The 13,572-nt window shown below is 48.9% G+C and overlaps 1 protein-coding gene across 1 annotated transcript; it reads right to left on the bottom strand.

The window, feature by feature from the left end:
• Positions 1–4,173: 4,173 nt before the first annotated feature.
• Positions 4,174–13,572, bottom strand: LOC122363305 (spore coat protein SP60-like). Its single transcript, XM_043332425.1, has 7 exons — positions 13,447–13,572; positions 11,544–11,643; positions 10,536–10,610; positions 8,484–8,564; positions 5,631–5,705; positions 5,137–5,298; positions 4,174–4,785 (listed from the first exon to the last, which is right to left on the bottom strand). Exons 2-7 carry the CDS (start codon positions 11,632–11,634, stop codon positions 4,700–4,702), a joined length of 570 nt encoding a protein of 189 aa, XP_043188360.1. The 5' UTR covers positions 11,635–11,643; positions 13,447–13,572; the 3' UTR covers positions 4,174–4,699.

The following is a 13,572-nucleotide window of genomic DNA, read 5'->3' as shown; positions in this document are numbered from 1 at the left end:
TGGTTATCTTACGATACAAGGCTGAGCTTCAAGGCTGCTCCTTGCTAGAGACTACTTCACTGATTCAAGTTGGTAATGATAGTTAAGACAATTTTGGTCATCCAGAGGCTCTAAATGAACGATTAGAAGAAAATAGATGCCAGATTCGTGATCAGCGGCTACAAATCCATCAGAAAAGACCTCTCATATGTGAAGGTCAAACAAAGGTCATTTGAGGTCACATGAGGTCAACATAAAATTTGATATTTTCCAAACAAATTTACATCATTCGACGTGACTTTACAAGGCGAAGCGTTGGTACCACTGCCGTAGCTCCAGGGCCATTGTTGTTGAAGTTGTTTGCAAAAAACTATAACCCCAGGCTCGGGGCCGTTGACCTGACCTCTGACCACAGGTCACAAAAACTATTTTTGTATTTTTCTCTAAGTCAAACGCTATACCTACAACCGTACTCGTAATTTGTCTTTATCTCTAAAACTCTATTTTTGGCAGCTATTTGAAGTTCACGTCTGTGACGCCGAAATCTGCCGTGCAGGGGTCGAGAAAAATCGACCATGTGACGTAATCAACAGGGTTAGGTCCTTTTTTTCTTCAGAAGATGTCAAATTGATGGGAGAAAAGGTGCTAAAGGTTTTGCTTTACTACTCCTAAGCATTCGGGAGAGCGCTTAGGCGAATATATCGCAAATATTCGCCAGGGGGGGGGGCGAAAACGCACCTCCCCGGGACCGTGAGGGTTAATGAATGTTGGTTGTAAACAATTAACAAATCATAGGTACCCTTCCCCGTTGGCATAGGCATTTTGATCATGGAAATATTTGAATGAAGAGTTTTCCGCAAAAGTAAATCCTTGCATTTAACGCGAGTAATACCTATAAAATGCCCATAGCGCAACGTCATATATAAGGTCATCGAGGTCTTTTGTGGTCATCATCGTCTTTTTTTCATTTGTTGTCGGCTAGGGATACCTACCAGCAAATGAAATGGTGACTTGCGCATTGCAAGCAAATTTGCGACCGATGAGCAGTATGAAATATGTTTGCCAAATGCTCATTTTCATGTTAGTGCATTTGCGGTGTTGTTGAATAATTCTTAATCAACTTGAGGTACCAAGTTTGAAACCGCACCATTGAGCTGTGAATAAGTTTTCAAAGTAAACGATATGTATGAAACGACCTCCCAAGACCTGACCTGGTCTTATTTGACTTTACTTTGACGATGGACCAACACTCAGAATTGTTTTTCCTGGATAAGTCGCTGCCTGCAGGCTACAGTGACGCTTTTAGTGATGTGTATCGAAAATTGCAGCTCGACTTTTGGGTTGATGACCTGACCTCTGAGGTCAGAGGCGGACCCAAGACCTTAAAACTAAGCATTTCTCGTGCTGCACCTCTCGATGACTATGAAACATTAATGGCCATTTTTCCGTTTCGCTATCGCTCAACTAGGAGCGAAACGAGGAGTGAGTCGCACCACCACCTCCCGGCCCTGGGGTGTGTCGAAAAGCGACAGATCCGGTGAGGGTTAGTGACCACTGACCAGCGCTCGTGGCATCCTAAATACATCGGGCGAAAACGCCACAATTGCATTGCAAGCGGGAATTAACACAGGGTCAGTGACGGTTTTATTGCTATGCTCCACTATTTACGCATGACAGCTTTATGTAAAATGAGTGTGCATTTTTGGATCGTACCTCACCTCCACCATCCTAAAACCGTAGTAGAGCTGTACGTAATGTTATGGGATAGGTTTTCAACTGAAGTTATCAGTGGGAACTTTTTAAGCGTGCACCTCGCCCTCGGTCATCCGCACTTCGACGTATCTGAGCCACCAATGACACAATGTCCCACTCGAAATAATGACGCACTTTTCCATAGAGACGAGATATTCCTCGAATCCTAGCCCATGGAAATCTGTTTCAGAGCATGTCTGACAACGATCGACCACTCTGCTTAAAAATGTCAGCTCTGAAAATGACCAGCGTCACTTTGAATAATCTTTCACTCAGCTACGTTTTAACACTTAATAATTGTAAATGCATATCGGACGAACCTCAGGTCAAGCCGTCCTTATTTGACACATGCGTGCATAGTGACCAGCTTAGCTGAGAACTAGAACGAAGCCGGGCTGCTTCGTGCATTGGCTGATGGCACCCGGTCGCTCACGCACACGGCTTCCGCTCGGCCGCGCCCGCGCCACGCGTTACCGGTCGGATATACCCCGTGCCTGGTCCCGTCCAGCTCAACACGGCGGTACGCGTTACATGCCAGATATACCTACAACTTGGTGCCTGGTCCCACCCGACCACATGACATTTCATGGCACAGTTACGTGATTGAACGTAAACCTCTGCAAAGGAGCAGCAACAACTACAGGGACAGCGACATCTGTGCTTTATAATTTTATTTATTGAGTTTTTCGTATTTTTTCGGTCAACAAAATTATCGTTTTATTAGTAGGTACTAACTTTGCCTTCAATTTCACTCATGATTTGAATACATTTAGGTATATTGCATAGATGTCAGGTCATCCGATTTTAATGTGCAGTGATAAGAAATGCGTGATGGATTCAATGCTGGCCAGGGTGCTATCTGGCGATGAGGTCAGGCTCCAGTGGACCCATCGGTATGCGCGCTCTGTTCATGCAGGGTGTTATTACGTAAGGCCGATTTTACGACTGTCCCGGTGATGGCTGTCACACGTAACAAACCACCTCGTTGGCGCCTGAACACTCATTACCGACAAAGCTCCCCGCTGAGTTTATTACATAAGAAACGCAGCATCTCAGGGAATTTTTTACGCATGCGTCACCATGATAAACGTTGTATGCATCTGTAAGTAATATTGGGATCAATCGGAAATCGCATTTCGGTATAAGAGCAAGTCGTCATGGCCAGGCAAGTGGCCATGCTTAAAAAATTGCTGTCATTCCCACAGCTCATCGCATATAAATTTGAAGCTGTGTTTGTTTTGCAGGAAAACGGGTTGACGAAGTCCGTCTATTTTGGCGATTTTCGCTGTCTGTGGGCCAAACTGTTCAATGGTGACATGCGGTCAACTCTGAGAGCATGCCAACGAAGGAACCTCGAAAGGGCTATCGAATGCGCTTTTCTGCGATGCTGCAGCTCTTTTGGTTCACGATTGATGTGGCGTTTTATGAAAATAATTTCAAAAAATTTGAACTTTGACGAAAAATGCTACTTTTGACGACGTTTAGTGCCGGCAGCGTTGACCAGTGTTAGCCTCAGCGAAAACATAACGTTTGTGCTTCTGGTTGAATTATTGATTGCAATCGATTGATTTTCGCGTCTATCTATAGCTTTTTTGCAATCGGGTCTTGCCATAAGTTCCCCATCATAGCAAAGTTGGATGATACCCACACTGGGTGCCGGGTGTAGGGTTAGAATTAAAGGTCCTATGTTTTCATTAAATCGTTTTGATGGCTATTGAACACCGGGAATACCTGCAAACAGGGGAGAGTGCGGTGGGTTGTATAATGGACGGATTAGTGTTATCGAGGCGATTTGTGTAAAATGCGTCACAGAGCTGCCTCAGACGCTGGCTCACCCGAGTCCTCCCGAAACGAGCAGCTCTGACGCGACATCCGGTTTGTCATCCTTCCGGGAACTTCCACTCGTCATCAGACTCGAGTGCGTCTTGCGCATTGTGAGTTCCCAGAGTTCCGATATTTTTTGTTCAAGATTTTATCCTAAATTTTTAACCTGGTCGAAAAAATATGCGTTTTCGGCCCTGAGGTGTCTTACGTAATTGAGCATGGTGGTACCAGCGCTAAGAGCAGATTCTAACCGTGTTTCTTTGGAGAGGAATCTCATCGGATGGCCAAGCAGTCGTGGTCTCTGATACGTTAATATTTTTTAACTCTTCCAAATTCCAATGGTGTAATTTGTATCGTGCTCAGTTTATCAAGTTAGGATTTAACCAGGGTTTATTCAATAGGCAGTAGAAAACACCTTGGTTGAGTGTCGAAAGAAATGGCACGGAATGTCGAGAACCACAATTATTTGATAAGTGGTATGGAAAGCAGGCATTATCTCCCGTAATTTATTGCAATAGCTGGATTTATCTGTCGTACCAAGACGCGAAATGAATAAACTCCAAGTAGGATAGTGGTGCCCTCACCCCTCCACCACTGCCACGGCCAAACTGTACCTGCTGCAGATCCGCATCAATATTTATTTCAATTATCCTTCGCGTTGTAGTATGACAGTCCCTTGTCATATCCCCTACCAACATTGCCAATCAGCGCACAGCCCTAAACAGGAATTAACGGTCGCAGGAAGCCATCGGTTACTGGGCAGATTACAGGCTTCATCAGATACATAAGCATGCGCATTGCGTTCGCATCGGTTAAAAAAGTAAACACTTTTCTGCGCAAACCTTGTTTGAATTCTGGTCCGAACTACCATCACCGTTTATCTTTGCAGAGGGGCGTGCCTCTCAGGCGTGGACGGCCTGAGAGGTGGTCGGTCCAAGTCACCCCTCAGATCCTCTGCAGTGTGGGTGCAGATCGGTCCTTCCATCGTCACTTGTGACCTCGGGCCGCGGGTCCTCAGGTATGGCGCAGGTCGGTCCTCGAGCCCTCAAATGTGGTTGCAGGTCGGCGTCGGGTCCTCAGATGTGGGCGCAGGTCGATTCGAGTCGCCCCTCAGATGTGCGCGCAGGTCGATTCGAATCGTCCCTCAGATGTGTGCGCAGGTCGGTCCTTGGGCCGACGTCTGGCACACGGTGTTGGGCGGACAGTACTTGCCCTCGCACGTGCCGATAGCTGGAACAGAGGTCGGCGTCAGGTGGAGTACGGTTGTCGGCGTCAGACGAATAGAAGCCGTCCTTGGCGGTCTCAAATAGTCTACGCATTGCATCGTAACTTATTTTATGTAGCACGTTAAAATATATCTGAATGTTGTTTGGTTATTTTAATAAAAAGCCTTACCATTTCATGAAAATAATTTTATAAATTCGAAAATGGATATTAAGGCTTCATTTGGTCTCCATGAATCAAGCATCAAGATGCGACGGATATGGACATTGGACAGGCCCAGCATTTACATAAGCTGGTCAGCTAATAACCACAGCGAAGCCGAAGGTGAGGTCTGTCTTCTGTGAGTGGTGTACTCACGTTCTCCCTTGCGGCAGAGCGCTCCGTCGGGCGTGTCGATACAGTTGAGGCCCGGCTCACATTCGCGCACCTCGCACGTGTTGGGCAGACAGATGGGCGAGCCCTGGCGAATGTAGCAGTTGGTGCCGCGACGGCAGAAGAAGCCCTCGCACGTCGGCACGTCTGTGTACACACGGTTAAAATGTCGCGTAAGGTATATGTGTCGGATTTCTTCTCCGATGTGCGAAATGATCGATCATCGATGGTCGTTTTTGTGTACGGATACCATGGCGCCAATAAAAACAGAGGTGTAACGGAAAGGCTGCTTCGTTATTTTTTCGTTTTCTTGTTCAGCAAGAGACATCTTTCAGCCTTGAACATTATGTTGTTTTGCATTGCTTATTTAAAACTACCCCTGGCCGGTTCGAGGAATCAACGTATTCGCACTGTTTATTTGTTTGTATGTCTATGCATATGGAGGTATTTGTTCGACGTTTGCGTTCATCGCTCCTCACCTGGCACGCAGTCGGGTCCGTCGGGCAGCTCGTCACACTTCTCTCCGGCAGCACACCGGATGTCGGCACAGGTCCCTGTAACCGGTCACGGCGTCAGTATGTCGGCACAGGTCCCTGTAACCAGTCACGGCGTCAGTATGTCGCACAGGTCCCTGTAACCAGTCACGGCGTCAGTATGTCGCACAGGTCCCTGTAACCAGTCACGGCGTCAGTATGTCGGCACAGGTCCCTGTAACCAGTCACGGCGTCAGTATGTCGGCACAGGTCCCTGTAACCAGTCACGGCGTCAGTATGTCGGCACAGGTAACAGTCACGGCGTCAGTATGTCGGCACAGGTCCCTGTAACCAGTCACGGCGTCAGTATGTCGGCACAGGTCCCTGTAACCAGTCACGGCGTCAGTATGTCGGCACAGGTCCCTGTAACCAGTCACGGCGTCAGTATGTCGGCACAGGTCCCTGTAACCAGTCACGGCGTCAGTATGTCGCACAGGTCCCTGTAACCAGTCACGGCGTCAGTATGTCGGCACAGGTCCCTGTAACCAGTCACGGCGTCAGTGTGTCGGCACAAGTCCCTGTAACCGGTCACGGCGTCAGTATGTCACACAGGTCCCTGTAACCAGTCACGGCGTCAGTATGTCGGCACAGGTCCCTGTAACCAGTCACGGCGTCAGTATGTCGCACAGGTCCCTGTAACCAGTCACGGCGTCAGTATGTCGGCACAGGTCCCTGTAACCAGTCACGGCGTCAGTATGTCGGCACAGGTCCCTGTAACCAGTCACGGCGTCAGTGTGTCGGCACAAGTCCCTGTAACCGGTCACGGCGTCAGTATGTCACACAGGTCACTGTAACCAGTCACGGCGTCAGTGTGTCGCACAGGTCCCTGTAACCAGTCACGGCGTCAGTATGTCGGCACAGGTCCCTGTAACCAGTCACGGCGTCAGTATGTCGGCACAGGTCCCTGTAACCAGTCACGGCGTCAGTATGTCGGCACAGGTCCCTGTAACCAGTCACGGCGTCAGTATGTCGGCACAGGTCCCTGTAACCAGTCACGGCGTCAGTATGTCGGCACAGGTAACAGTCACGGCGTCAGTATATCGCACAGGTCCCTGTAACCAGACACGGCGTCAGTATGTCGGCACAGGTCCCTGTAACAGTCACGGCGTCAGTGTGTCGCACAAGTCGGCCCTGGGCCCTGGTGGCGCAGTCGGTTAAGGCGTCGACCCGCGGTGCGGGCGGTGCCGGGTTTCGGGTTCGATTCCCGGTTCCGCCCGTTCCGCGGGCGTCGTCCCCGGCTGTGTCACCAGGTGTGGAGTAGGCTCCCACTTCAGCCGTAGCCTGGGGGGTGGGGGAACAAGGGCCAGGAGGAGGAGGAGCCCTCCTGTAATTGGGCCACAAGTGCCCGTTGGAGGGAGGCCTAAATAAAAAAAAATAAAAAAGTCCCTGTAACCGGTCACAGTCACAGTGACGGCGTCAGTATGTCACACAGGTCCCTGTGACCAGTCACGGCGGCAGTATGTCGCACATATCCCTAAACCAGTCAGTATGTCGCACATGTCCCTGTGATGCACACCCGGAGAAGCTGCCCTCAATCACAATGTCGGCACAGGTCCCTGTAACCAGTCACGGCGTCAGTATGTCGGCACAGGTAACAGTCACGGCGTCAGTATGTCGGCACAGGTCCCTGTAACCAGTCACGGCGTCAGTATGTCGGCACAGGTCCCTGTAACCAGTCACGGCGTCAGTATGTCGGCACAGGTCCCTGTAACCAGTCACGGCGTCAGTATGTCGGCACAGGTCCCTGTAACCAGTCACGGCGTCAGTATGTCGGCACAGGTCCCTGTAACCAGTCACGGCGTCAGTATGTCGGCACAGGTCCCTGTAACCAGTCACGGCGTCAGTATGTCGGCACAGGTCCCTGTAACCAGTCACGGCGTCAGTATGTCGGCACAGGTCCCTGTAACCAGTCACGGCGTCAGTATGTCGGCACAGGTCCCTGTAACCAGTCACGGCGTCAGTATGTCGGCACAGGTCCCTGTAACCAGTCACGGCGTCAGTATGTCGGCACAGGTAACAGTCACGGCGTCAGTATATCGCACAGGTCCCTGTAACCAGACACGGCGTCAGTATGTCGGCACAGGTCCCTGTAACAGTCACGGCGTCAGTGTGTCGCACAAGTCGGCCCTGGGCCCTGGTGGCGCAGTCGGTTAAGGCGTCGACCCGCGGTGCGGGCGGTGCCGGGTTTCGGGTTCGATTCCCGGTTCCGCCCGTTCCGCGGGCGTCGTCCCCGGCTGTGTCACCAGGTGTGGGGTAGGCTCCCACTTCAGCCGTAGCCCATGGGGGGTGGGGGAACAAGGGCCAGGAGGAGGAGGAGCCCTCCTGTAATTGGGCCACAAGTGCCCGTTGGAGGGAGGCCTAAATAAAAAAAAAATAAAAGTCCCTGTAACCGGTCACAGTCACAGTGACGGCGTCAGTATGTCACACAGGTCCCTGTGACCAGTCACGGCGGCAGTATGTCGCACATATCCCTAAACCAGTCAGTATGTCGCACATGTCCCTGTGATGCACACCCGGAGAAGCTGCCCTCAATCACAATGTCAGCCCCAGGGAGACCTGTCCCCAGACGTGTCAGGCCCGGCCAGTCCAGCATAGCCCGGCACCGTTGGGTGGTGATTGTGAAGCTCCACCCAACCCAAGGATACCCCAAGAACTCACCCCTCCCTTTAGCGACATTCCATTTCGATGTTCATTCACGTCCTATCCCTGTCAGATGGGTATGTGAAGAGCGGAGTAGGTGTAATCAGTTCGTAATCGGTTTATGCAGAGCTGTACAAGGGTGACTCATAGTGGACTCACTGGGCTGGCACTCTGGCCCGTCAGCGGTCTGGACGCATTTCTCGTTCGGCTCACACTTGATGTCCTTGCAAGTCAGCTTCTCTGAAACGCAGGCAGTAACCGGATCACTGGTTTCACCAGTCACCACAATCATATAAATAGCGCTGGCTGGGCGATGGTGTCAGGAGCGGAAGTGACGAACACGACTTGCGGGAATAAAGCGACTTAAAACGAAGGTGAAGATTCGGTGCGGGTGGTGATTCCGTGTCAGAAATCGCGTAACACTGGTGGGGATCAGGGCAAAAGTGAACTGTTGCTCATTTCCACGGCATTGTTTTCATCGTCCTACCCTGAAACCAATAGACGTGTATTACCTGGGTAATCAGATAGGTACGCAGCAACTGGGGCTGGCTCATTGAGTTTATCTCTTGAAGTCAATGCCTTTGTTTTTCTTCCCGTGAGAGGTGTGACTCGGAGGGGCCTTATATGAGTTATGAGGTACCTCCAAGTGGACTTAAGTCTCTGAGGATGACGTTTAAATGCAATTTTGTTTTAATACATTGCATTTTAGGAATGCTTGCCGTGAGAAATTAAATACGGCACACGGGCTGACCTTTGAGATTGGAACATTAACCCGCGCCCCGCTGGGCTATTCAGCCATACGCGCCCTGCTGGGGGGGGGGGGGGGGAGCAGATTCTGCCCCCCCCCTGTCTAACTTCCGAACCGATGGTCGTAGAAAGACGGGGAAAACGGCAATCGAAAGCTCTCAACAAGGCGGATCTTAAGAGCCCAATTTTTTTGCTTTAGTAGGTCAGAGGTCAGGTCAAGGTCAGGCCAAGAGTACAAAATGCAAGTTTCTACAATATCGGCCTTGCACCGTAGTTGCCGAAGAATGGACTGAGACTGATTGCCCAAAACGTGTTCTTAGACTAGCAAGACAATATTCGTTGCATACAATGTCATTCAAAGGTCAAGGTCAGGTCAGGTCAGGTCAGGTCACCAAAAACAAAATATAGAAAAGGGCATGTGCGACACATGTTTTATGGGTCATTTTACTCATAGAATTCAATAGGCACACTCAATAAGTGATATGGACCACCTCTGGATGAATTTCAGGTCGAGGTCAGGTCAAGGTTAGGTCAAGTGAGGTCAAATTTTGAAGTTGGTTGTTAACGCCTAAAAAGGTGTCTATCTGATGCAGTTTTTTACGGCAAATCGAATGGTGCTATTTTTGTTTCCGTACGAGGTCTAGAACTTCCAAAAAATCATTTTTCAAAATTTTGTGTGTCGTTACGTCATAAAATTTTGAATAACTCCCACATTTTTAACCGATTTTTCTAAAAATTGGTATGTAGGTGCACATAGACCAGTTCTCTGACATATATTCCGTTTTTTTTTACACTCAAAATTTTGGATTTTATAATTATTTTCCCAAAAAATTCAGTTTTTTTTTTAGAAAAAAAAAAGTTTGGGCCAAAATCCAAAGTTTTCAAAAACCGAGATAGCCATTTGATAGACAAAGTAGAATCGCGTATAATCTTTTTGTAACGTCTTCATTCCTTTACAAATGAAAATGTTAGCGGCGTTTGAAATTTTGCCGTTTTTGAGGCGAAAATGGCGAACATGACGTCACTAAAACGTCAATTTCTCAAAAATTTCCCGACGGATTTCGCTCAAATGTTTAGGGAATGTGTCAAATTGATGTATAATAAGGTACTGAAAGTTTGACGTCGCTGGCGTAACGCGTTTAGAAGTTATTGGCAAAAACGGGAGGGGGCAGATTCTGCCCCCCCCCCCCCAGCGGGGCGCGGGTTAAAACTGACGGCACCTGCCTCCTTGGTGCGGTCAACGCACCAACCTCCTCTTGCTCCTACCCCACGTTCCTCGTTGGGTTCCACGTGCTACATCATTTAGATCCTTCACAAACCGCACCTACCACGCTCTTTGCCAGCTGCGTGGGTACTGACTACTGGCACCGGGTGTGTCGTGCAGAAGGATGCACAAGCGACATGGTCATTCTATCGATCACCTGAAGGCCTCCGGTGGCGGGTTCAGTTTCCTGTGTCACTCACTTGGGATGCAGGCCTCGCAGCGGCACTCCCGCACCTCGCACGTGTATCTGTCGCCGCACGTGTTGGCGACACACTCTGCAAACAAACAGGCCGGCCCGGTGTCATCAGGAGGCGCCGCTGAAAGAGCCGCCCGCCACCGGGCGTAATGCGCCGCGCAATTAGCAGGGAGGAGATTTCTGATTATTAGACTCCTGCACCAATATAGATCAGAGGGCAAATGTGGATATGCATGGGCATTGGGCAATGGACATTCTTTTACTTCGATGGGACAGATTTCGGTATACCGTTCTTAAAGGGACTATCCCACCTTCTAAAATGTTGTTAAAACCAGTTAAATTGTGCCCGACTTTATAGATTGGATGACCAGGAACACGGTTCTGGCATTTATTTTTCATTAAACATCTTAGGCTTCCCATATTCCAAACACAAACTTTCAAATATGTGACGTCACAGCCCAAAATTACCTCCTTCCCCAGGCCACATTACTGTCATAAAGCTGATTCTTTTTACTCTGTAGGCACCACAACAAAGTTCAGACCAAGTTTTAAGCGATTTTTCAACGAACAAACCCATTTAAATCAGAATGACTAAACGAGGTGACGTCACACTAACGGTCGCTCCATGTTGAAGATAGGGCCTTGTACAAGGCCCATTTTCAAATGAAGGGAGCGAATTTGTTCAACACCAAGAGGCCGCGGGGGTTGCAACCTAGATAGATAGTGGTTTCTGAACCTCGCCGCAAACTTGGCTATCTCAACTCAAACCCCATGTTAAAGGTGGGATAGTCCCTTTAACGCCTGGTTCGAAATGCCCATCGACATGTTGACGTTTGACGCATCATTAGCAGCGTTAATATATACCTAATTCACATGTCACTGGCAATCGGCATCCTTATCTCGTACTTGCGTTACGTTTGGATCGTTGTCACCAATCCAATATTGAAATGCTCATTTAGAAGGTCCCATAATCCAGATATGACAGTCTACCAGACCGCGGAGCGATGCCTACCATTCGGCGGTCCAACTTGCACCAGGCTGATCCGTTCATGGTGCTCGGCCGAGACGGCGCAGACGAGACTGGCCAGTAGCAGCTGGCGCATGGTGTGGCGCTGGAGAGTCGGAACAGTCAGTAGGTACTCGGTACGAGCCAGACCAGCAGCAGCCGCAGCGCAGTGTGTTGTTGGGAGTCAGTAGCTAGTGCCGATGAGTAGATAGGGCAGCGGTGGGTGGTGTCTAAAATGTTCACATATAAAGCATTTAAACGTTATGTCCCGAATTGCATGGCATCGAACATACTTTATTAAAACAGAACATCGAACGCACAAAATATGAAATTGCTTCACTTCAAAACACAACATAGCTATTTAAAGACAATATATCGACTGATAAAATATTGAAAAGCAAGATTTCGAAAATATGAATGATCAAACTCAAATTGCCGACATGAGGCGAATTCGAATGGGGCATGCCCGCCTGAGCCAAAGGGTCCGACTGTCGAGGCCAGCTTTGACGTCCTTGGAGAAATAATGCTATAGTTTGCGAGCTAACAGAGCTGCATCACGGGAAAATATACGATAGCTGTTTCACTCATTCAGATTTGCGAAGTCTTTTTCTCTAATAAGTTTTCAGAATTGACCTAAATACAGCGGTTTGGCCTTACTGCGCCTTCAGTCGAACGTCACTTGTCCCCGCAACTAAGCATTGTAGCGGGACCTGCGAGATGGTTTTGAAAATTTCTTTCCGAAACGCATCTAAAACATGAATCTTGAAACTTGAAGCTCGAATTCACGCCGCAGGTCAAGCTGGTTGAAAATAAAAATTGAGCATGGGCTTTAGCTTCCAGCAAATGCGGTGTCGATGATATCGATTGAATATTCGAACTGCGTGCTGACAACGGATAAATTGGTCAGCTATTCCGTAAATGCTGAGCTCATCAGTACAGATATTTTAATGATTTTAACATCATCAATGATTTTAACTAATTGAAATGTCATCTGACCCATTTTCTGGCCGGTCTTATCAAAAGGGAAGTTTTTTGCGTCGTTAAGGTATTTTTTAAGATTTCAAGATCAGGCACTGACCTCTGGTTAGGTCAAGGTCAGGTTAAAAAAGTTCAAATTTTTAAGTTGAAAATGAGGTCTACAAAAGGGTGTCCATCAGTTGTAGATTGAGCTCAGTAAGTTAATGGTGTGATTCGTTTTTCTCCGTACATGATGTCTGTCGTCTGACTTTATGACTTTAGAAAAATGGCAGTGAAATACTGACACTTATTTGCTGATATTTGTCTGGATCTTTGGGATAATAAATTTGTCCTTGGTGTTTTGTTATTAACTAAAATTCGTCCAATAATAGGCTCCTTGGAGGCAATATAAAATTTTACTTCTTTTTACCTAAACTGGCACGAAGTTAGGTCACAAAATTGGTCATAACTTGAAGAAATTGACAAAATATTACGAGAAGTTACAGCAATTGCAAAATTCATGTAGCAATTGCTGTAGCTAGAAGCTACAAAAAGTTTCCAGGGCTGTTGCCTCTTAAGTCCTCGAGCAATCGCGATTAGTCGACTGGGGGTGGGGGAGGGAGGCGTTAATCACCCGCCTCCGCTAATGACGAGTTAATAAGCGCGCTGCATTCGGCAGTTGCCTCAATCCTCGAGTCAGCCCTGCAGGCAGTTCCTTGAAAATCACAGTACACATGATACGTTTGTTAGTCTGTTCGCTGAAGAGGTTCCATGTCCGTTCCACCGTCCGGCGGTGAGTTCCCTCAGTCCGGTGGTGAGCTGCCACCGTCCGGTAGTGAGCCGTCACCGTCCGGTAGTGAGCCGCCACCGTCCGGTGGTCAGCCGCCACCGTCCGTTAGTGAGGCGCCACCGTCCGGCTGTCAGCCGCCACCGTCGGCGCCCGCTCGCTCACCTGCCCCGGTACGTTGCTGTGCGGCTCGTTGTGTCCACCTGGCCGAGTGGCGCTCCCTCGACTGTCGGCTGTGCACCGCGGCTGTTAGTCTCCGCTCACCTCTCTGAGCGGCCTCACTGCTCGGGT

This window comes from Amphibalanus amphitrite, unplaced genomic scaffold, assembly GCF_019059575.1.
Source record: "Amphibalanus amphitrite isolate SeventyFive unplaced genomic scaffold, NRLGWU_Aamphi_draft 000614F_arrow, whole genome shotgun sequence".
Lineage (NCBI taxonomy): Eukaryota > Metazoa > Arthropoda > Thecostraca > Balanomorpha > Balanidae > Amphibalanus > Amphibalanus amphitrite.
Note: the sequence above shows the minus strand (reverse complement) of the source record. Positions and strands in the feature narration are given on the sequence as shown.